The sequence below is a fragment of the Culex pipiens genome, chromosome 2, assembly GCF_016801865.2.
Source record: "Culex pipiens pallens isolate TS chromosome 2, TS_CPP_V2, whole genome shotgun sequence".
Taxonomy (NCBI): domain Eukaryota; kingdom Metazoa; phylum Arthropoda; class Insecta; order Diptera; family Culicidae; genus Culex; species Culex pipiens.
In genome coordinates, this window is record NC_068938.1 from 65,496,284 (window position 1) to 65,521,290 (window position 25,007).

Below are 25,007 nucleotides of genomic sequence, written 5' to 3' on the forward strand. Positions count from 1 at the left end.
TTTTATTTTTTGATATAATCATTTGCATTTTTAAAATTCTCAAATATCTGATTTGTGTTTTTTAAAAGTTTCTCAATTTGAATATATTAGTTTTTTTTTATATTTTTAATTATGGATTTCTTAATTTCCAGATTTTTTTAATTTACGTGTTTTAAATTTTTTGAGTTTGTGATTCATTTTTTTTTAATTTGCCAATTTCGCTGCGACACCGTTGTTCTCTCATGTGACATCCAGTCATAATTTATTTATTTTATCCTGAATAATCTTTCAAACATTCTGCTATTAAAACATGTATTTTTGGTCCCTTCTATATTAAACCTTTGTTTGTCTTTTCTAAATCATATTTATTAAACGGACCTGCCACTCTCATTTGTAAAATTGTTAACCTATTGTAAAAGTTTTGAGTTGTTTCTAACATATAATTTCTACCTAAGCATAATTAATTTCTAGTTACTTAATAAATAATACATCCATGACTTTTTAAATAAAATGTTGTGCTGCATAAAAAAATAATTTCCCTTTCCTAGAGGCGTGTTGTTTCAATTACTTTAATTTTTTTTTAATATTTTGAAATAATTAAAAAACTTCAATACCCATTTTGAGTAATTCCACTCAACTGTGTACAATATTGCAGAAAAAATACTGGAACGCGCTACCCAGGCAAAAGTTTTGCCGCTTCTCTCCTTGCAGAACTTCTGCAAAAGAGAGAGATGAAGAGAGCGAGCTGAAAAGTACGGGAACGTGCTGCAAAAAAGTGACTTATGCTGGCTGCAGAATTCTGCAGATCCTGCAGAAATTCTGCAATTCTGCAAGTACGGGAATAGACCTATTGTTAGGCTCTCTAGAGCCTTCCCAAGAAGTGGCTTATCTGCCATTAAAGAGCTACACGGCAAGATTACAGAAAATACAGCTCTTCTAAATAGAAACCGAGAACTCCCACGGTCAATTATCCACAGGAGATTTCCTGCGGTGCTGCAAATTCCATTCAACCGAGAAGTATAACATCTCTCTCACTTCTTATCATGCCCTGCAGCTGTCAAAGTCTCACATTACGCCAAAGGATGGCAAATTGAGACCTCACCTTTAACCATCACCCCAGCTACCCACCTCCTCAATGGTACATTCTGAATGAAAACATTCAATGAAAGTGACTCCCTCTCACCTTCTTTCGATTCTACCAGGTGTCCAGTGGTGTAGCAATGTCGGACCAACCCCCCAGTGGAGGGGTGGGAGGGGTATAAGAGGATTATCGCCCCAAAGACCTACCTACATTTGCTCGTTGAATGACCAAAATAACAAATAAAGAATGACTTGACAAAACCGGGAGCGAACCGTTGCTGAAGAGTTCTCTGTCAAATTTGATTATTTTTATTATACTTATAAAAACTGTATGAGAAAAAGATTCAATATTTTGAAATATATATAAATAAGACAAAAAATTGTAAATTTCACAGAAATTGCATCTCTCCAGAGAATTGCTCTGCTACGCCCTACGGTGAGGCCCTAAGAAGCAGAACCCAGCTCCTTTTCTCCGACAAGAGAAGAACCTATAGGATTACATGCCAAGGATTCAGGCCAGATTCTTCCGGCTGGGAAAGCTTGTACAGGACAGAAGGGAGGGGGTTGGGGAGGATTTAGGGCCAAGTAGCTGCTTTTGTTCGGCCACTGATCTGAAAAAAGCTCCAATTTTGTATGTTCGTGTTTTCATAAAGGGAGACAAACCACGGTAAATAGTTGTGGATACTTCTCGGCTAACCATAGCAGAAAAGTCCGACAATTCCGGTTTGTTCGGCTGGACACATTCTTTGAGAGTTTTATGGCTAATATTGAATAGAGTGGAATAAGCTCAGCTGAGGTGTCTTTATTCATTTTAGTTGGATATGAATAGGAGCTGAATCGTTTGGATTCTAAAGAAAATTACACTTCCAGGTGGGATAATTTCTTGGATGTGCCTCATTCTGATGAATCGACCATGTTAAGTGCTAGTGGTTGCTTTTACTTAGTAATTAGTTTTAGAATGTCGGATTCTCTTATAATTCATAAAAAAGTGTTAATAATTAATGTTAAAAAATCCTCAAGTCTTCAAATCTTCAAATCTTCAAATCTTCAAATTTTCAAATTTTCAAATCTTCAAATCTCTAAATCTTCAAATCTTCAAATCTTCAAATCTTCAAATCTTCAAATCTTCAAATCTTCAAATCTTCAAATCTTCAAATCTTCAAATCTTCAAATCTTCAAATCTTCAAATCTTCAAATCTTTAAATCTTCAAATCTTCAAATCTTCAAATCTTCAAATCTTCAAATCTTCAAATCTTCAAATCTTCAAATCTTCAAATCTTCAAATCTTCAAATCTTCAAATCTTCAAATCTTCAAATCTTCAAATCTTCAAATCTTCAAATCTTCAAATCTTCAAATCTTCAAATCTTCAAATTTTCAAATCTTCAAATCCTCAAATCTTCAAATCTTTAAATCTTCAAATCTTCAAATCTTCAAATCTTCAAATCTTCGAATCTTCAAATCTTCAAATCTTCAAATCTTCAAATCTTCAAATCTTCAAATCTTCAAATCTTCAAATCTTCAAATCTTCAAATCTTCAAATCTTCAAATCTTCAAATCTTCAAATCTTCAAATCTTCAAATCTTCAAATCTTCAAATCTTCAAATCTTCAAATCTTCAAATCTTCAAATCTTCAAATCTTCAAATCTTCAAATCTTCAAATCTTCAAATCTTCAAATCTTCAAATCTTCAAATCTTCAAATCTTCAAATCTTCAAATCTACAAATCTTCAAATCTTCAAATCTTCAAAGCTTCAAACCGTTATCCAACTATGCTTGCTGAGTTACATTAATACGTCATGTGCTGAAAAAACGATTTTTTTTACGTTTTTGACTACGATAAATTGCAAAACAAAACACAATGTGATTTTGTTTCCTTTCTGTTTTGCTTCGCATAATCGAAGTGCTTAATTAAAATGTCAACAAATCCTGCCAATCCAGTCGCCACAGAAAATTACATTTTTTAAATTGGAAAACAAAATGCTTAACTCTCTTAAACGAAACACTAGATGCAGTACCCACGTCCAGTCGATCGCTTCCAAACCAAGTTGAGCCTTGTCCCATTCTGATTGGAAATTGTTTCCAGCCTTCACTAGTCCAGTTTCCACCCGGCGGGAAAAAGTGGATTCACTGAGCCGGAAAAACGCATAGAGTTAAATAACCTCAACAGGGAAATTACACGCCTCGGTGGCCATTTTCCTCCCGGAACCATAGGATGGAAGTGAAAATCGATGGGCTGAACACAGTCTCTCTTTTTGCCTGGAATGGCAAACTAGTAGACTTCCTACCGAATGAGCAGGGGACCACCAGTTGGGGCGACTAGTGTGAATAGAGTCCCAAATTGGATACACGTGGGTCGTCGATTAACATTCCAACAGGTTTCCCTTTTTCGGCGCTTTTTTGAGGAGGAGGGCAAACGCTGAACGCTTAGAAAGCCATTTCAGGTTAGGCAAATGACTTTAATGACTCGAACAGTTAACGTGTCAATTTTAGAAATTTGCGAGAAGGAACAATTGAATTTGATTGCAGGAAATGGTTTTTTGATTTTTGCTCAAATCAATACACTCTACCTTGGAAAACGATAGCATAAAAAAATAACAATTTTTTCTGGTCATCAAGAACCCTTTTATGCATGTCAATAACTTTATTCGTGTCTATCATAACTCCATTTTATCAACCACTAAAAATTTCCCCAACCCACTTTTCACTGATGCACCATAACAATAAAAACCCCAGGAAAAAGGCCAGTCACGCCTGATGGACCACCACTTGCATGCATATTTGTGTAACCGGATGAACCACACAAAAAACCACGATAGTTGTGTGGTTACTTTTTGGTTGCGCTGAAAATGACTAAAATGCACTCACACGTGACGGTGCGTTCAGCTAACGTAGCAAATTGAGTTACATAAAAGGATCCACGTTGTCAGGGAGTGCACCCTTTTTTGGCAGTTTGGTTTCTGTTATTGATCAAAGGCACCAGAGAAAGCTAGGTTACTGTTTTTTATTGAATAAAATGCAATAAAGTTTTGGACACGGAGCAGGCTTGATATCATTTTGTAAATCAAAATTATGAGATATTGAAGGTATCGGATATTTTCAGTAAATTTAATTTTTAAGCCTTAATTTAGGTAGGTAATTTTTCAGATATTTCCGGATTGAATGCTTCATCATTCTGTCATATAAGTAGCAGTTTTTCTAATATTTTAACAATTTTATTGTTAAATTGATCAATTAGTGCAATTTTGGTAATTAAAATACATTGCATCTCTTTTTAAATATATATTTTTTTTGCGTTTATCTTGTTTAGCTTTAGTTTATTCCATGTGTGTGTGTGTGTGTGTGTGTGGTCCAATCCAATACCCGCTGGCCGGCAGCGAAATTATGGGAAAGTATAATTTGTATCAGACTTGGGTTATGCTGATACAGCTTATCTCAGTCCCGGGTATTAGGTGGTGACAGCCCTCGCGCTGCTTCCAATGACCCATTTCAGAATGGCAGAGATCCTAGCGGCCCAATTCCGAGGTCATTGGGCATTGTCTGGCCCCGCCTAAACATAGAACAAGAACCAGGCGGATCCTCGAACTATTTTTAAACTTCCAATCCCATCAGGCAAAACAGGGATCAGCGCGTATATAATGATAAATAAGTGGCATTTGGGTAAAAACACTTTTTCTTCCTCTTTTCCCGCGCGAAACAACGACGCAGGCCAAACACGATCGAAGCAGGCCTTGCCTCGCAAAGAGCAACGGCGAGACTCTTAGTTTTAGTTTATTCCATGTGTTTCAAAATTGACACTATCATTTGCTTGTGTTGTTAAAAATGTCCTGTTTTGTAATGTTTCAAGAAACTCAAGTTAGCCTTCAATATCCATCCAGTAATCTAAATTTTGCAGTGAGGGAAGAATCTCCATCAAAAGAAAATCTTTTTAAGCTGGCTCTTTTGATGAGACAAAAAATCCGAAAGGAGCATGGCTCTCTTCTCTCGCACACGGAAGATCGGTTAAAAAAAACTCAAAAAATCATCATCTGGACTACTTGGCGAAACATCGATTTCACTACTACACTAGCAGGCCTTAACAGCTTACGTCCAAAAATGAACTATCATCATTCGTAAATGAACAGTGCTTGTAGTGCAGTGCAAAACGAAATAATTTAATTTAAGTGGTGCTAAGAATGAGATTCTCAAAAAATCTTCAACTGATTGATTTTTTTCTTTTCTCTTTCGCGGGCAAAGGAAGTTCGCAAGCCAAAACGATTTTTTATCGATTATTATATCCCTGTGCAGTAGAGAATATCGTCGCTTGTGTGCTATCTTGTGACACGTCTGCTTTAAAATGATAGGACGTGTCACAAGATAGCGCACAAGTGACGATATATCGAATCAAAATATGTGTCACCCAATGCTGATATTTAAGAAACCGATGGTTTGATTTTCAATGTTAAAAAATGAAAAATTCTTAAAATTTCCCTATCAAACAACAAAATTATTTTTTTTGGGTTCGTGACTTTGTTTTTGCAATAAACAAAAGAAATATCTGAACTTCCATTGAATTTTTTTATGTTTATGGAAAAAAATATTTGATTAAAAAACACAGTAGGCTGTGCCCATCATGTGAAAGGGAATTAAATCAAGAAATTTTGGAGAAAGTCACTATTTATTTTTGGAAATTGGGCATATCTCTGATTATATTGAACTGATACTTTTTTATGGAATTTGTTCAGCAAACTGTTTTCTAAAATGTTTTTAAATGTTATGGTGTAATGTGGCAGAGGATTAAAAAAAATGTGTTTCGGAACCTATTGGGTAATAAACAGCTTATTAATTAAATGATCCATGTTTTGCATTGTTTATTGCTCAAATTCGTATACGGGCAATTTGTTGCTGAATTTTCATGACAAATTGTACAAAGAAAATATTTATTTTGGGTTGTATCGGGGTTTCCAGCTTGGATTTTGGGGTAATTTCAAAGAAGGCTAGAAATCTGGTAAATTTGGCTTGATTTGTTTTAGTGGAGGTAAAATATTACTCAAATATAGTAGGTTAGAGTTCTTTAAACATTTTTAAAGAAATTTGAGTGATATCAACACGAATGAACCGATTTTGTGTGAATTTTTTGAACAAATATCCCATAAAATCGAAAAATAATCTTCAAAAAAAAGTTGCTCTAAACCTCCCGACGAAATATTTCGGTATATCCCGATAAATGTTGGGAAAGAGCCCTTCTTTCATGGTGCCAAATATCAGACATACCGAATTTTTAATCATTAGTTAACTTGACCGAATTCTTTTTCAGAAAATTTTAATCACCACCATATTGGCCGTCATCATGGAAAAGAAATTCCTAAATCACATCAGAGCATTTTGGGGGTCATATTTGAGCTTAACGACCGAGAACACAAAAAATTTGTTCGATTATCCTGAGCTGTTGTCATCAAAAGTGATTTTTGCCTTCCTCACCTTAGGCCGTTGCAAATATTTTTTAAAGTTTATGTCGCCCCCCCCCCCCCCTTCAAAATTTGTTAGAAAAATCAGGGGGCAAAAAAATATTTTTCCAAAATTTTTAAAAATTTCCATGAAAATAGAAGTCTAATCAACTGAAAACAATCTAAAATGCATTTCCTGCATTGATAATCACATTTAGCATTTTTTATGAAATTCCAATGTACAGCACAGCAAAAAAAATAATTTCGCGCAAAATAAAATTTTCGTCAATACTTCGATATTTGGAAACTAATGATGGCAAAACAACTGGACAGGTGTATTATGCATTTTAAAACACTTTTTTCATTAAAAATTTTAAACCATGACGCGTTATTTAAATTTTTATACTTTTTTATTTTTTTGCGCCCCCTCGACTTTGGTCAGAGTCCTGGGACATAAACTTCAAAAAATATTTGCAACGGCCTTACTGGAAAATGAACTTCTTAATTAGACCTCGTAAAAATAAATTTGCTCGTGTTATCTAAATTGTAAAAACAGTAAAAATATACTGCTAAGTCCAGCCCATAGCACTACTGCTCGGCTGGCACGCGTTCGGTAAAAAAAACCATTTTAAATAATCATCTTTCCGCAGCCGGCTGCCTAATCGAATATACTAAAGAATAATTACAAAAAACGGGATTAGTATGGGACTGGAAAAGATAACTTAAAAAAGGTGAACAGGACAAAGTAGGTCTATGTTATCATTTCCGTCAATCAGAGTGTCACTAATCAATTTGCAGAAAAACTAAGATAATTTTCAAATGTGGGAAACCAGGCAACTCAAGAAATTAAAAAAAAATACAAAAGGGGCAAATGAGGCAAAATAGGGCTGTGTTGGGACAAAAGTGCCATCAATCAATTTCTCATGATTTTCTTAAACGACAACAAATAAGATATTTTTGAACTGTGCAAAACCACGGAACTTAAAGATATCAATGGAAAACACTAAAAATAGGGGTGAATGGCGCAAAATTGGCCTTTTCTGTCCTTTTTCTTCGCTAAGAAGGTCACCAATTGAATTCGTGTATTTTTTTACATAAATAAGGTACTGTTTGGGGCAAGCAGCAAACCTGAAGATATTTGGAAAAAATATCAAAAAATGGAATAAATGGGGTGAAATGTACCACTAGGCCGTCCCAAAAAAATGAAAAGTTGTCAAATCTTCGGTGCTCACCCCTAGAATGATAGATTAGGATGTCAGGAACAATGTTTTCATACAACAAAAAATTCCCAAAAATGGTTTACAACTCGCGCGCGGAGCTTGAATGAAAAAAGTGCATTTTTCGAGTATTTTTCAGAAATGCGAGTAATAATCATACTAAAGCAGTGTTTTTAAACCTTTTTCGTTCCATTCCCCCCTTGGCTAATTTTCATGAACTTCATTCCCCCCTTAAATTTGGAACAAATTTTAAACAAATTTTATAATTTAAGATTAAATTGTTATCATAAGACTGAAGATTCAATAAAAAAAAAAACAAAAACAAAAATCATGCAAAACATATAAATATGCAGTTTGTGAAATAAACTTCACAATGTAGTCCAAAATTGATAAAACTTTCATCCAGAGAGATTTTTTCAAATATAGTTAAAATAATCTGGATGTGAAAGAAACGTTTGAAAAGTTTATAAAAAAAAGTATGATTTGAGCAAACTGAAATTAACTGGTCATATTTATGATTTTGAAAAAAATATTCAAATTTTAAGCGATAAGTGCAGTTCAGTTATCTTCAACATTTGTTTTTTTATAAACCAACTGTTCCTGATTGAAATAATGCAAATGCTTCATTGAAAAAAATCCGAGGATCTTTTCGTGTATGAATCTATACATAACTGACGATAATCAAAATAGTTTTAAAAAAACTCAAGGTGAGAGCACTCACAAAAAAAAATAAAATCTACTTTTCTAAATGCAATGCAAAAACTTTCAGAATTTCTAAGTTCAATTTAATTCTTCAAAGAACTGTTAAATTTAAGGAGAGTATAAAAACAATGTTTTAGAAATAGAACAAAAACTTGAAAAAAAATGTGTTTACAAAGCTATTCTATTTTGTAAAAATAGCTAATGTTTGAAAGAGTATAAAAACCCGAAGGACTTTTATTTTAAAAGTTCTAATATTCTTTCCTAATCGATAGGTAGACTGAATGATCTAGACATGGATTATTTTTGAAAGCTCGTTGTTCAAAGGCATTACATTTCTATTAGACTCATTCCCCCCCAAGAATGGCCAAATTCCCCCCCAGGGGGGAATTCCTCACCAGTTGGGAAACACTGTACTAAAGTCATTCAAATTTGGTCGCCTTGGGCTTCAAGTTATACTTTAATGTCCCCTGAACAAATTCCTGTACAGACATAGTCCATAAAAGCTTGTGTTTGGGCATGGCAGGGCGTTTTAGGGAAAAAAAAAATTGTTTTTTTTAGCCAAAAAATTTCAAAAATCACTCCTTAAAGCGAGTCAAAAAAATTTGCAGTTTTTGAGCGAGCAAAATAAAAATTTCCAAAATATCTGCCTTCCCGTTTGTAATCATAGTAGCCAATGTTTCATGCTAAAAACGCTTATATACCAAGAATTTTGAAAATTCGTCACTTTTTGTTCACTAAAATGCAAATATCTCGGCTTTGCGTGGACATAAATTGAATGTTAAAAAAGCAAAATGATCTCCGTAAAATTTCCTATAAGCTGAATGCATTAGTTTTGGTTGCAAAAATGTTTGGCTCGTTTTGGGGAGTGATTTTTGAATTTTTTTGGCTAAAAAATACAATTTTTTCTCCCTAAAACGCCTTGCCATGCCCAAATACAAGCTTTTATGGACTATGTCTGTACAGGAATTTGTTCAGGGGACATTAAACTATAATTTGAAGCCCAAGTCGACCAAATTTGAATGACTTTAGTATGATTGTTACGCGCATTTCTGAAAAATACTCGAAAAATGCACTTTTTTCATTCAAGCTCCGCGCGAGTTGTAAACCATTTTTGGGAATTTTTGTTGTAAGAAAACATTGTTCCTGACATCCTAATCTATCATTCTAGGGGTGAGCACCGAAGATTTGACAACTTTTCATTTTTTTGGGACGGCCTAATGTACCACTCATCGCCGTCATTTTCCGCGGAGAAGTTTTATGATCCGTTTTTCCCGATTTTTCTCACTGTTTGCCTCATTGAGCTTGTAAGTTTTTTTTTTTATATTTTTAAAAGTATTTCTGGCTTCTAAACCTTTTCAGTGCATTTGTCATCAAAGTACCTACAAAAAATATCAAACAATTCAAACACCGACTGAAAAACTTACCCGCACAGTGGCACCCACTCGCTCGTCGGCGAGCTCTCGTGCTGGAAGATGATCTCCACGTGGGCGGCCTCGAGTGGCACGTGCAGCGGCCGGTTGGTGGGCTCGTACCCGGTCCGGTTCGCGTAGTACAGCCAGGTGGAGATGATTTTCGAGGCCGGGATGTAATCGATATCGGTGCCAAAACTGGAAAAAAGGGTTTGTTTTGCAAAAAAGTTGGTTAGTTGAAGGAAAGGCAGCAGAAGGTAGGAAAAAAAAGGTGATGGTTGGTCAAAATCTATTTGTGAAGTTGTGGGAATTTAGTTTACTCTGGCAGTTTGGGGTTTTTTTTGTTCATCTCGGGACTAGTTCTGCATGTTTTAGGGCAACACTCCCCGGATGTGAAATCAATTTTTCAGCACGGACAGGTAGAATATTTTCCGGGTGGTGTCGTTGGCACGAACGAATGTTTGCGCTGTCAAAATGGTTGGGTTCCGGATGTTTTTTCGACACCGGGGGTTCAGGTTTTTTTTCCGGTGGGCGGTTTGATGGAAAGCATGAGAAATTCCCACAGGTATGTTTTGGAGGGTACAAATCCGGACAGATATAAAAACTGGCAAATACCGGAGTGGTTTTGCATGTTAGAGAGCATACTGAGTTTTGTTTTTTTTAGGAGAAGTGAACCGTTGATTGGTCAATTGAGCTTGTTCAGAGCTGAAGGTTTGATTGAAATTTTCTCCAACTTTGAAGATGATTAATTTAAATTAATAAGTTTTTTTTTTAGTTTACACGAGCCAACATAATTGCATAGATGACCCTTCTGTTATTTTATAATTTTTGTTTGCGCCAAATTGCTTCTTTAAACTAATGTTGGGCTAAAACAAAACAAACAAATTTCTTAAAATTTTAATTCACATGATGCAATGCCATCCCGTTTTTGACATCACAATTGGTAAAACACAAAAAAATAAAAATCATTGAAACACTCAATGTGAAACTTCACACAGAAATTATTTTTTGGTAAATGAATTATGAATTTGGTCAAGCATAAATATCTGAAATAGTTTTATTGCGACTCAAAAATTGTGTTTATTATGAAATATAGAAGCGTTCCAGTATTTGGTTATTGCTCTCCCTACAAAACATCCCACATTTAAATCACTATGCTCATCAACCTCCAAACATGTGTTTCGCCACCACAAGGTTTTGATGAGAACCCTTTCCACCGCAACATGGGGGAAACCGCACACCCGGCAGTGTAATTTGCATTAAGTAAATCAATAAAAATTTCAGCACTGCTTTCAACGTGCTCCAACCTTTATGAGGCGACCATGAGCCCAAGGGCCGGCCAGTCGATCATCATCCATCCAGGCTGCTGATGGACCAAAACGTGATGAGCGTGATGAACAGGGAGCGAACCTTGGCACAGTTGAAATTATGATTGTAAGTTTTTCTAAATGATCGAATTTTCACGAAACAATTCTTTTTTTTCAACATTTTTGTTAGTAAAGTTGTTTTGAAAAAAAAGGAAAAATTACGTAAAAGTTACATTAAAATTGCCGTAAATTTTGTGCCGTGTGGTTCAGGGTCCGCCGGAATGATGTATAATTCCGAGCAAACATGCAACGTAGATTGCGATGGGCCATCAACCGGGGTTCAGTCCAAAAAACGGACACACACAGAATCACACTCACTCGAGGGTGGGTGGTGTATGTATATTTACAGGTGGATATGTAATTTTTCATGTCGTTAGTGGTTGAATGTTGGGGGCGGGGAAGGGCTGTGTGGGTTTCATACCTGTTTTTGGCAAAGTAGAACCGGGGCAGGAAGGTGGTCAGATTTTTGTACGAGATGACAGTAACGAGCACGGTTCCGTTCGAAACGATGTCCACGAGGGAGCTCGTTACGTCCATTTCCATGTACAGCTGGTCCGAGTACAGTTGATCGCTGGAAAGAGAGACAACAAATGGAGTGAGAAGAGGCGGGGGGAAGGGTTATTCAATTTCTCCTATTAATTACGATTGTTACGTGTAGGAAAATTCGTTTGAGATGCGTCGTCGGAGCTTTTTGTTCATGTAATCAATTATTGGAGTCGAATTTCAGTTTGTCTTTTTCAGTCAGTAGAGAGGGTCCGATCCGGTGCAGCCAATTTTGATTGACTGATTTGGTTGAAATGTGTCATGTTCTACGCCAATCAAATTATTATTGATCTTTTCCTTAATTATAGGGAATATGTGAGGCTATTAGAAAAGTAATTAATGCCACAAGTTGCAAAGTTGTGATTTTTTGAGCATGAATATTACTACGAGTTACAAACAATTGTTGAAGTTATTCACAAAACTGAACAATTTTTCTTTTTCTCACAGATTCACAAACTCATAAACACGCGACAAATTCACAATTTTTCAAATTCAGAAATTCACAAGTTCACAAACCAACACTCACACAAATTCGTAAACTGACAAACTCACAAATTCACAAACTAACAAACTTACAAATTTTCAAATGCACAAACTCACAAATTCCTAATCTTACAAACCTAGAAACATACAAACTCACAAAATCATAAATTCACAAATTCACAAATTCACAAATTCACAAATTCACAAATTCACAAATTCACAAATTCACAAATTCACAAATTCACAAATTCACAAATTCACAAATTCACAAATTCACAAATTCACAAATTCACAAATTCACAAATTCACAAATTCACAAATTCACAAATTCACAAATTCACAAATTCACAAATTCACAAATTCACAAATTCACAAATTCACAAATTCACAAATTCACAAATTCACAAATTCACAAATTCACAAATTCACAAATTCACAAATTCACAAATCCACAAATTCACAAATTCACAAATTTACAAATTCACAAATTTACAAATTCACAAATTCAAAAACTCCTTTCAATCCTTTCCTTGGTGACATTTTAAGCACAAACACACACAAACATACATTCTACAACAAACAGTAATCAATCGCTCCCGCGGGACGACGACGCGGCTGATCGATTTCTAATCTCATTCCCAGCAGTGCGCTCTTTTTTCTCCTGATGCCATCAGTGACACCGTCAGCATGTAATTGACGTTTCGCACAGAAAGGACTCGTTTTGCTTGCGGTGACCATCATTGTAAAGACCGTCCCGAGATTTGCATCGTAAACGGTTGCGACCGGGGCTCGCTCGTGGATTTAATTAAAACCAGTTTACCACAGCTAATGTCTCTGCTATGTTGCTGTTACATTGTGTCCTTTAATGTCTTCACTTTGCTACTAACTGTGTGTAACTGGTGTCATTCATTTCTGTGTTTTTTGAAGTATTATTATTTCAATGTTCACCCTTTCAAAAATATTGTTTTTTTCGAATTTGTTCAAATTTCCCTTCTGACAGGCCAAGGGTTACCTACCCGTAGATCTGCAGGTTGAAGGGCAGCCCCTTGACGGACTCGGTGTACAGGTAGAACGAGTTCAGCTGGTGCGTAACGGTGGTGGCCGCGGCCAGCGATGCCTTGGACGCGGCCGAGGACGACGAGGACAGCGAGGACGACGACGAAATCGGGGCCGCTATCGTCGTTTCGCGGTTCAGGGCTGCCGACTGGACCAGGTCCTGCAGCTGCTTGATTTGCTGCAATGAAACGGGAAGATTTCGATTAAAACCCTTTTTGTGAAAATTGTGAAATTTAGCCTCAAGGGCTTACTAGCTCTATAGGCGGTTATAATGCGCCTTAAAAGCTAGTAAGCCGGATTTCCACCACTTGTTGTGATGCGTTGTGTTCATCATCCTGGAAACCAATATCCTGGCAGTGCGTGGTTTGAGCAAACAATTTATCACAAAGTACACCGCGTCGACAATGACGACTTGGGGGACGACCACCGTCTAATCGACGTCGTTACCCGCCCTAATGGGTCATCGAATGGTGGTGGTGAAATGCAATTCCCGATGCGATGCCACTGTGTCGTTTGCTGCACAACTGGAGAGGAAACGGAAACAATTCCCGCGTCGACATGACATGTGAACAATCAATTAAACGCGACACACACACACTCTGACTGCTGTTATAGCAGAGAAGTGATTTCAGTCGGGACTCTGGACTGGGATGACCCCCCAATTGATCGGTGGTTAGTGTTTACGACCAACTTAGTTGTTGGGGGTACTACTTGAGGCTGAAATTGTCGGTTTGATTGAAAAAATTTGATGAGTTTACAAGTGGAAATATTTGTCTCTTTATTTTTTGCCTTTCTCACTGAGGAGAGGCTATAAAATCACTCGGAAAATGAACTTTTCAATTTGACCTCATAGACCCACCTTCATTTATACTTATCGACTCAGAGTCAAATTCTGAACAAATGTCTGTGCGTGTGTGGGGATGTTGATCAAAAATATGCACTTGATTTTCTCGGCTTTGGCTGAACGAATTTTGTCCGGATGTGGTCCACTCGGTTCATTTTCAGGTTCTACAGCTTGGTATTGAAAATTGTACAGTTTCATTCAGTCGTTTAAAAGTTATGATAGAAAAACTATTAGGCGACTACAAAAGGGTGATTTTCAACATAACCTCAAATGGCCGGGTCGATCGCCACGAAAATGCCGTGTAGAGGGTTGCCAATTTCTTTAAAGGCGGTGCCTGTATATTATTGACATAGAGTCTGTAGCAAGGTTGTTAACGATAAAATTATCGAGGCTCGATAACGATAGAACGCCGGGACGATAACGATAATCTATCGTTATCGTTATCGTTATTTCGATAATTTTATCGGCGATAATTTTATCGCAGATAATAGACGATAACTCATTTTAAAAATCTTTCTAAAATCAATTAATTCAACCGTATCATGTAAAATATTTAATGCTTTCACTAAGAGTATACTTTTTGAAAATATAGTAAGTTTCAAAATACAATATGAACTAAAAATTCTTCACAAAATACCGTATTTTTTGAAAGTACTCAATTTTTCATAATTTGCAATATGGGTTTAATACAAAGCGAAATTTTGCATACTTTTTCACTTTATTGGTGTTTTTGTTTGGAAAATACTAAAATTTTCACAAATTACCGTATTTTTCGAAAATACTCAAATTTTCAAAATATGCAATATGGGTATCAAACGAAGCGAAATTTTGTATGCTTTTTTCACTTTTATAGATTTTTTTTTGAAAATACTAAAATTTTCACAAATTACCGTATTTTTCGAAAATACTCAAATTTTCAAAATGTGCAATATGGGTATTAATTGAAGCGTAGTTTGGTTTGCTGTTTCACATTAATAGAGTTTTTATTGAAAATACAAAAAAAACACACAAAACACCGTATTTTTTCGAAAGCACTAAAATTTTCATAATTTGCAATATGGGTAACAAACGAAGCGAAATTTTGTATGCTTTTTCACTTTATTCAAACTTTTTTTTTGTAAAATACTAAAATATTCACAAAGTACCATATTTTTCGAAAATACTCCCTTTTTAAATGTGCAATATGGGTATCAAACGGGGTGAAATTTAGCGTGCTTCATACATACATTCAAAATGTGTATCATACAAAATTTTGCGTTGTTTCGTTGTATTTCAGAAAAAAAATACGGTATCTTGTGAAAATGTTAGTATTTTCCAAAAATCAAACTTTAATAAATTGAGTAAACAATTTTAAATTCGTTTGATACCCACATTACAAATTTTGAAAATTTGAGTATTTTCGAAAAAAACGGTATATTGTGAAAGTTTAAGTTTTTTCTAAAAAAAAAATCAAATAAATTTATTATATTTATTATTTTCTAAACTTTGGCGTAAATTTTTTCGGGTTTTCAATTTCGCAGAAAACGGGAAAAATATTTTTAGAATCCCGGGAATTTGTGGGACCTCGAAAGATTTTTCAAAAACTAATAAAATTCATGTTTAAATTACATTTGTTAAATTTGAAGTGTTACGTAGATTTCAGTTCTCAAAAAAGTATAGGATCTGTAAAATAAAATTTCCAGACTTATTCTTTTATTATTTTTTTCCATTTCGGGAAAACTGTACAAATTATAAAAATTCCCGGGTTTGGAAAAATCTCGGGAATTTTTTCATGGGAATTCCCGGGATGGAGGCACTAGTTGAGTTTGATCCACCAAACTTATTAAACCCGCCATTTCTAGAACCATTTTGGATTCTTATCAGCCTGACCAATGATGTTGCAGAAAAAGATAAGATCAAATTAAAAAAAAACCTTTAAATTTGTTTAAAGTCATACAATTTCAAATTAACTGTTCATTTTCAAATAAATGAAAAAACTCAACAAATTTACAGAAACTTGTTTTTTCAATAATATTAAAACCATTGAAAAAAAAACCTGAATATTTTTCATTTAATATTTTTTTTTTATTTTTTTTTTTAAATTGGAGCTTTTTAGAAAAATGTTCAAATAAAAAGAAAAACTACAAAAACAAAAAAAAAACACAAAATTATGTTTACAGTCCAAATAATTCTCATCAAAAGTATAAAAAAACTTTGATGTAAGAAGGAACTGAAATGCTCACAAAATATTATGGAAAAATTTCTTTTTTTGTAACAATTAAAAATATTAGAATATGTTCAAAGTCGGATTTTTGTCTAATGGTAGTAAAAAAGAACTGAACATGTTTGAAACAATTGTTAAACTTAAAAAATATTACACTAATGGATGATTTAGCCTCATTTCTGGAGTTTTTTTTGAAAAGGTCCAATAAACTAAATTTTAAGTTTTGCGTTTTAGGTGTATTTAATACCCCTGACTCAAGGCGGTTTCTAAAACACCCAAAAAGCAAAAACTGGAAATTTGGTTTATTAAACCTCCTTTTGACCTTCTGTCCTCGTCTAGGCACATTTAGTAAAATTGTCCATATAAATGAATATCAGAAAAAAATAAATTTTAGTATTAGGTTTTAACATCCATGAAACTCTCGAATTATTAAATTATTAAAAAAATATACAAAATTGTGATTTGAATACTTTGTTTTTACTATATTTTTGCTAAGATTTTACCAATATTTCTAGTTTTTTTTGGTGAATAATTATTTCTAGATTTCATGTCAATATTTCTGTGCTTAAAGACATTCACGATATTGTTGTTTAAATCTGCAATGTTTTCTTTGTAACTTAATTTTAATTTATTATTTAAAATAAGTACCTATTTCATTTTTAATAAGATTTTTTTTGTTTCATATGTTTATTAAAATTTGTTACGTTGTCGTGTAATTTTTGAAACAGGGTCTGAAAATGTTTCTTTAGTTAAGTTAATTCCCAATAAGCTGTAAGAAAAAATTTACAAATTTGATGTAATAATTTGTGTGCCACTTTGATTTATTTCTACAAAATCTGTGAGCATCCGATTTCATAAAAGAACAACGTTACTTCTTTATCGTTCCCGCAATTTTATTCCTTAATCAAATCAAATTATTCGCTCTACAGCATTGCCTTGGCGTTCTCGATTGCTAGATTCCTACTCGAAACTAGGTGTCCGAAGGCTTGATTGTTGAGGCAATTGCAAACCTCTTTTTACACCTTAGCTTCCATCCACCCCGGGATTCAAACCTTTGGATTGTTAGTCCAACTGCCTACCAGCGACTCCACCGAGACAGGACCCAGGGAGACGACTCCTGCACCTGGACTGAGCTAACGACCTAACCTTTTTTTTTAGGTTAGTCCGGGGCCAACATTTACTTCCCTTCCGACGGAAGGCGTGATCAGACAAATCTCGTCTCGAAAAATGCCACCGGGACCGTCTGGGATCGAACCCAGGCCGACTGGGTGAGAGGCAATCACGCTTACCCCTACACCACGGTTATTCCTTAATGCAATTCTCAATTTGTACTTCATTGTGGTTGACCACTCTAAATTTCTCTGCCTCTGCCCGATCCGGTCCGACTCAACTCTTCAAACTTGACGCGGCGCGGTCACTCGTCGTTGCCGCCGGGACATTGAATGGGCACCGAACCGCAATTGAGCGAAATCCGAGCGGAAGGTCCAGGACAATGGCTCGGTCGCTGGTGTGGTCATAAAATTAATCAACGAAATTTATTGGCAATGATTTTTTTGTGTTGCGTTCATCGTTGGGGCCAACCACTTTACAGCCGAGTGCGCGGGGAGGGTGGTGGGTCGTTGGTGAAATGTAAAGAGGGAAATTCATGGGGAAAACTTTTGCTGCGGAGAGTTTTGCTATAAAAAAAAAGTTTTCCACGATAAAGTGAGGTGAATTGTGGAGCAATTTCAATGACCAAAGTGGAGCAATGGAAGTTTTAGGCATGCATATTGATGAGTTGATTTTTGAGACTTTGCAAATGGTTGTTCAAAGTTATTGCTTGTCGAATTCGTCAACTTGGGGGAAAGTTGTACCTCCTCCCCCAGGCCATAAAAGGGCTTGTTGTTCGATTTGGTTTCACACAAATTTTGCTCGGAAAGTTCGCGGAGAAAAAGTATTTGTTGAGGATTATTTTGTATTTATTTGAATAAAATAGTTTTACTCAATTTCCATGAAATTGCTAGTTTAAAAACCACCTCAATTCTAACAAGAGGTGTTGCTTTCATTTATTTTGGGATTGTTTTCGTTTTCACTCGGTATGAAAATTGGTATGGCAATTATTGTTCGAAATTTAATTTGCATGCTTCAGAAATCTGCCTCTAATTTGAATTCCCGTGATTTTGTTGAAGATTGAAAATCAAAATTAAAATAACAGCACCAATCACGCCAAAATCACACCACAAAACCCAACATCAACCCAAACAAGTACAACAACTCATTAGCAATTAGACGAGTTTGTTGGATTTCCATCGTACAGCTGGAGGTCCAGCATCGATTGACCACGAAAAACAACACAAACAAACATTCTGGTGCCGGAAAATCACTCAAAAATCAGCATGGAAAATGTGTGGTGGAAACAAAAAACGCTTCTGTTATTGTTGCTACACCGCGACGACCTACCTGTTGATTATTCAACGATAATTTATTCTGCATAATAACGTCCACGACGCGCAGAATGATGTCCGAGGCCACTTCCTGCTCGTGCTGGCTGCCGGTGTTTTCGATGTAGCGGAATATCTGTTGGGAGGAGGAAATGTTGGAGAAGAGGGAAAAAAGCAGAGCGAGTTAGCATTAGTGGCAGGAACCGGAAACGGGAATAATGATTTAATTGAATATTTTCATATTTTTGGTTTTCGAGGGCTGGCTGGGAGGTTTTGTTGAGAGGGTGTTGATTTCAGAGAGGAGTGCTCACGTTGAGATGGAATTTGCTATGTATTGGAAATTTATGGCCTTCTATAGGATGGGAAAGTAAAACGTCGGTCCATTTGCGTAAAAGAGGTTTTGGGTGACTCACCACACAAAACCTTCGGACGCCTAGAAATGAGCAGAAACTTGCAACAGAGACCACAAAAGACCCGGGGGTCGTTAAAGTGGATTGCTATGCTTTTGGAAATTTATAAGTTTTGCTCCGAAATGTCATCACATTTATTTATTTATTCGTGAGAATCATACTTTTTAAAATGCTTGTAACCCAGACGACAACGTAAATTTCCAATAAATTTTATGCAAATTTCTTCTGTTTTATGATAACTTTACCCAAATTCCTTAAAATAAACATGGGTAATTCTCCGCCAACTCACACAGCAGTTGCCCCGACCCCTCTTCGATTTGTGTGAAACTTTGTCCTAAGGGGTAACTTTTGTCGCTGATCACGACTTTTATGTAAAATTGTACGCCCGAAAACATATTTTTCATCGAAAAAAACACTAAAAAAGTTTTAAAAACTCTGCCATTTTTCGTTACTTGACTGTAAAAAAATTTGAAACATGTCATGTTCTAGAAAGTTGCAGAGCAGACAATTACAAAAATTTTGATTTATAGACATAAGGGGTTTGCTTATAAACATCACGAGTTATCGCGATTTTACAAAAAAAAAGTTTTGAAAAATTTGGTCGTCGTCGATCATGGCCGTTCATGGTCACCCGCGACAGACACGGACGACGAAACAAAGAGAAACGCAAAAAGTAACTTTTTCAAAACTTTTTTTCGTAAAATCCCGAAAACTCGTGATGTTTATAAGCAAACCCCTTATGTCTATATATCAAAATATTTGTAATTGTCTGCTCTACAACTTTGTACAACATTGTAACACTCTAAAAAATAACCCTGCAAAGTTAGAAAAAACACGAAATTTTAAAATGAAAAATTTTGTTCTAAATGAAAAAATGACCCTTCTGGGTCAATGTAGATTCGAAAAGTACATTAAATTTCCCTTAAAATGACATGTTCCAAATTTTTTTACAGTTAAGTAACGGAAAATGGCAGAGTTTTTAAAACTTTTTTAGTGTTTTTTTCGATGAAAAATACGTTTTTTTTCGAAATTCTGAGTATGCCATCATATCGGGCGTCTAATTTTACATAAAAGTCCCTTTGACACCAAATTTCTATCTCATCACCGTTTCAGGCTGCAAATTATTAAAAAACGCCTCTTTTTTCACATGTTCAAAAATGGAAAGGGTCGTACCGCCCCTCCGTCACGAGATATCAAAAAACGAACCTCGGATTTGTGATCAGGGACAAAAGTTACCCCTTAGGACAAAGTTTCACGCAAATCGAAGAGGGGTCGGGGCAACTTTTCCCGATTTCGTGTGAGTTGGTAGAGAATTACCCACATGTTTTATGTCTACATATTATTATGGATGTGGCATTCTGAATCTTTGACGTTGGATTTAGTGTCACAGAAACGTGACACAAGTTGGTAGTGGATTTCGTTGACTGACACAATGTGTAACGATTAAAATATGCCGTCGGATAACAGTTTGAAGATTATTTATGTCAAATCTTTGAAATTATCCCAAAAATCTAGCTTATAGTTTTTGTATAAGTATTTTGTTCGGCCCACGGGTTGGTTTTAAATTTATTTTGGAATAAGGATTTTTTATTTGAATTTTAGGCAAATTTTTCCTCTTAATTTATTAAGTTGTAAAGTGTTGGCCTCCATTTTCAATGAAAATGGTTGAATAAATTAGAATGGAAATTTTGATTAAAATACCTCAATAACATTAAAATACGCTTATAAACCAATTAAAATTAGTATTTTTTTAAAGCCAAGAAAATTAAATTCAGATAGAATTCATTTTTGAATTTTGAATGAGAAATGCTCGAAGTGTGATTCGTTGGAGTAAGAAATCTTGGGTTTTTTTCCTTATAGAACTTTACAGAATAAATTTAGAGAGTTCTTAACTGTGAAAGATTGCTGGCTTAAGTTTTATCCCCATCATTGACAAAAACTTGAATCTAGCTTAAATTTTTTTTTTGTTAATATGTAATTGTTATTTTTAGGAATAATTTACAGATTTCTCGAAGATGTGTACAAAACTAATTAAAACGTTTCAGTTTAAAATGAGTGGCATTTAAAATTTGATAGCAGAAAAAATTAATAATAACGGATTTGCGACAAAAGGTCAAAGGACATAAAGTCGAATGGACAAAAGGTCGAATGCCAAAAAGTAGAAAGACATAAGGTCGAATGGGAAAAAAATGAAACAAATAATAATAATTATAAACTTCCAAACTATTCTTGCAAAAAAAATTTTCTTACAAACGAATCCGTTTTTTTTGTGTTTATCAATCTTTTTAGTAATGACGATTTTTTTAAATTAAGCAGAATAACTTCCAAACCATTTTTTTTAAGTTTTCCATTGTCATATTTTTGCGAGTTTTTCCGTTTTTTTAAACATTTGCATTTCTTATAAAAAAGATCGACTTCTAAATTTTTTTTCAAATAACGTATTTATGACTATCGTTATATTTTTGTAGATTTTTCCGTTCTTTAAAATATGAGCGGAAGTTTCTTAATCCACAATTAGGTGGTTGGTGCCTTCCTCACATTTTCAAAGTAATTCAACTTCTAAGTTGTCCTAATCCAGATTTGCATTGTTTTCGATCTTTTAGCGTATTGAGCCGCCTCGGTCCAAACCAGGTTCCAGCACCGAAAAGGACCTGATAAAAATAAGTTTATGAATAAAAAAAAATCCTGATACAGACTTTTCCAGAAAACATACATATTCTCATTTGAAGCAATGTGGCAACCGGGCGTTTCGCATCTGGCGCGACTCTCGCACGTAAACAAAAAGACCCGGCCTTTTGAGGTTATGCAATAATGACACTTTTTGTATCTAAAAAAACCATTTCATAGCATAACATTTAAAATACTTCACTTAACTTAATAGTTTTGAATAGGGTCTTATTGGATCCAAGAAGTAGATATACCTGGTGTATCTAGGAAGTTCAATTTTCGAGTGATTATATAGCCTTTCTTCAGTGAGAAAGGCAACAAGTTCAGCTTCTGAAATATTTTTTAAGTTATTCTTGTTATTCGTAAAATTTCTGTGAGTTTATCTATTCTTTCAAACATGGGCAATTCTTTAAAAAGTTCAACCTCTAAAATATGTTTTAAGTTTTTTTTAAACAACCTTTTCTTGACTGTCGTTATTGTTTTTGTGAATTTTTCAATTTCTTGAAAAATAAGCGGCTTTAAAAAATCGACTTCTAAAATATGTTTCAAGTTTTAATTTTATTTTTCAAAACAACCTTTTCTTGTTTGTCGTGATATTTTTGTGAGTTTTCCATTCTTTCAAACATGAGCAGTTCGTTTAAAAAAGGTTGACCTCTATAATATTTTTTGATTTTTTTAATGGCAGTGCGTGGCCGAATGGTTACGCTGTCCGCTTTGTAAGCGGATGATTCTGGGTTCGATTCCCATCTGCTCCAACCTTCCATCGGATGAGGAAGTAAAATGTCGGTCCTGGCCTTGATTGTTAGGCCGTTAAGTCATTCCAGGTGTAGGAGTCGTCTCCATGCCATAAGTACAAACAACACACCAAACCAAGCCTACTCCGGTAGAATCGCTGGCGGCGGTTGGACTTGCAATCCAAAGGTCGTCAGTTCAAACACTGGGGTGGAAGGTTCCTTGGAGTAGAAAGAGGTTTGAGTGCTCTCCCCATTCAAGCCTTCGGACTCCTAGGTTCGAGCAGAAACTTGCAATAGAGACCACAAAAGACCCGGGGGTCGTTAATGTGGATGGTTTGATTTTTTTTGATTTATGATTTTTTTAATAATCAGCATATTCTTGACTGTCGTAATGATTTTGTGAATTTTTCCATTCTTTCAAATATGAGCAGTTCTTCAAATAAAATTCGACTCCCAAAATATTTTTAAAGTTTTTTTTTTAATCTTTTCTTGGTTGATGTAATTTTTTTTGGTTATTTTTCGATCTTTAAAAATATTGGCGGTTGTTTTTAAAAATACTAATTCCAAAATATTCTATTTATTTTATTTTATGTATAAAAAAAATAAAGGTTGGAATATTTTAGTGCATTTTCCATTGTTTCAAATATGAACAATTTCAGAAAATGAAAAAGTCTTGCTTCTTAAATATTGTTGCAAGTTTTCTTTTTTTTCAATCTATCCTTCATCCTGACTATAAAAATATAGATGTAACAAAAATGAGTTTTTGGCGGGCATTCAGGTGCTTATTCCGGTTGGTGCAATGAGCCCAAATCCCAAATATGAGCTTGATTGGGCATAACAGGAGCTGGCGCTTAACATTTGAGTTTTAAATGGCATTTAACCAGTTAAAAGACATTCTTCAATTTTTGAGGCATTTTGGCCACTAAAGCCATAACCGATTTTTCTAAAACAATGCCCAACTTTGAAGGCCTGTGCCGAGCTTCAGGTCGCTTAGAATTTCAATGTTGCATATACCAAAACTTGCGCAAGGATCTGGCCTACACGCCAGTGATAATGAATGTAAATGCTTTAGTGGCCAAAATGCCTAAAAAAATGTGTTCTACGGGTTAAATCATTCAACGTCCAATCAAGCTCAAATTTTGATTTGGGCTCAGTACGCTCATTTGAACAAGCCCCCGAATGCTCGTCAAAAACTAATTTTTTCTACACTCTACTGTAAGTATAAAATAAATTTGATAGTATTTATTTATATTTTTAAAGATAATCCCCGTCCCCTCCCTTTCAAAAAGTCTCCAACAATCAGAGGGCAAGTTTTTATTCAGAAGACTAGAGTTAAGAATATAGAAGTGAAATTAATGAAAACTGTTCCAATAACCTTTCTATAGCTACTTTTCAATATTTGTGCATTTAGACTAAAAAAAAGTTTTTTTTCTGATTTTTTTTTTGAAAAATTCGACCATTTGTCCTTTGACATTTTGTCCATTCGACCTTTTGTCATAAATTTGATTTTGCCGGACGAGTGTGCAATTTAAACTAAAATTTAAGCGGGAGCATCATTAAGATTCTGATTATGTAGATGGTCTTTTCCATATGAGTTTTAAGGAACTCAATTTTTATATTCAAGGTTATGTTTATTTTAAAATAAAAATATTTAAGATTTCACAATTTTTATTTCTTTGCATAGGAAATATAAAGTATTAAGTATTTAAACAACTTTTAGTAGAATAAACTTTAATCAGTAGCATGTCTAATTTAAATACTACAAACCCCAACGTGCCATTACACCTTACACTCCCTTGGCATCTAGCTGGAACTAGCTTAAAATTTCACAACGCCATTCGAGAATGCCGCGAGAATTAAAACTCAAATAAATAATTCACTCGTAATAAAGCGAATGAATATTTAATTCCAACGTGTGCCTTTGGCCAAGTCGAGTTTGTGCCTCGTTTTGCCACTGGCCACAGTTTTTCTTTCCTTTCTCCCTCTCCCCTGCCATTTTCCGCAACATTCGCGGAGCCATCTCAGCCGAGTTGAGCTTTTCCGCGGATGGTTTCATGTTTATTCTTTTTCTTTATTCGCGCGCATTTTTGTGAGGATTTTTATTTTGCTGAATGCTGCTGGCCTCGCGGTTTGCCAGACACTCAAATTGCTTTATCTTGTGCGGTTCAGCCATCATCATTGCTTTTGTGGTAGGGGGAGGGGGCTTCCCGGAGTTGCCCGGAGCAGGAAATGTAAAGGATTGCCGGAAGTGGCGGCAGCATCTAAAATTATATTATTTTGAAATAATAATAAAATATGAGCGCTGGACGGTGGCGGGGGAAGAACATAACACGAGTTGCTCGCTGGGTTGAACCGCAATTGCTAGGAAATTCAGGAAATTGCTGATTCAGTAGATGAAGGATAAATTAGATTTGAAAAGACTAAACGTTACGAAAATGGTAGACTAATAAGAGGTTTTAAAGAAACACAC

The 25,007-nt window shown here is 35.1% G+C and overlaps 1 protein-coding gene across 1 annotated transcript in view; it reads right to left on the reverse strand.

The window, feature by feature from the left end:
* The window catches only part of LOC120418404 (uncharacterized), a 326,864-nt gene that overhangs the window by 122,806 nt on the left and 179,051 nt on the right, over positions 1-25,007 (reverse strand). Inside the window, exons 11-14 of the mRNA XM_039580780.2 lie at positions 18,746-18,862; positions 13,220-13,437; positions 11,599-11,748; positions 9,826-10,008 (exon numbers count right to left, since the gene is read on the reverse strand). Coding sequence (XP_039436714.1) covers positions 9,826-10,008; positions 11,599-11,748; positions 13,220-13,437; positions 18,746-18,862 — 668 coding nt within the window. The remainder of the gene's footprint in view (positions 1-9,825; positions 10,009-11,598; positions 11,749-13,219; positions 13,438-18,745; positions 18,863-25,007) is intronic.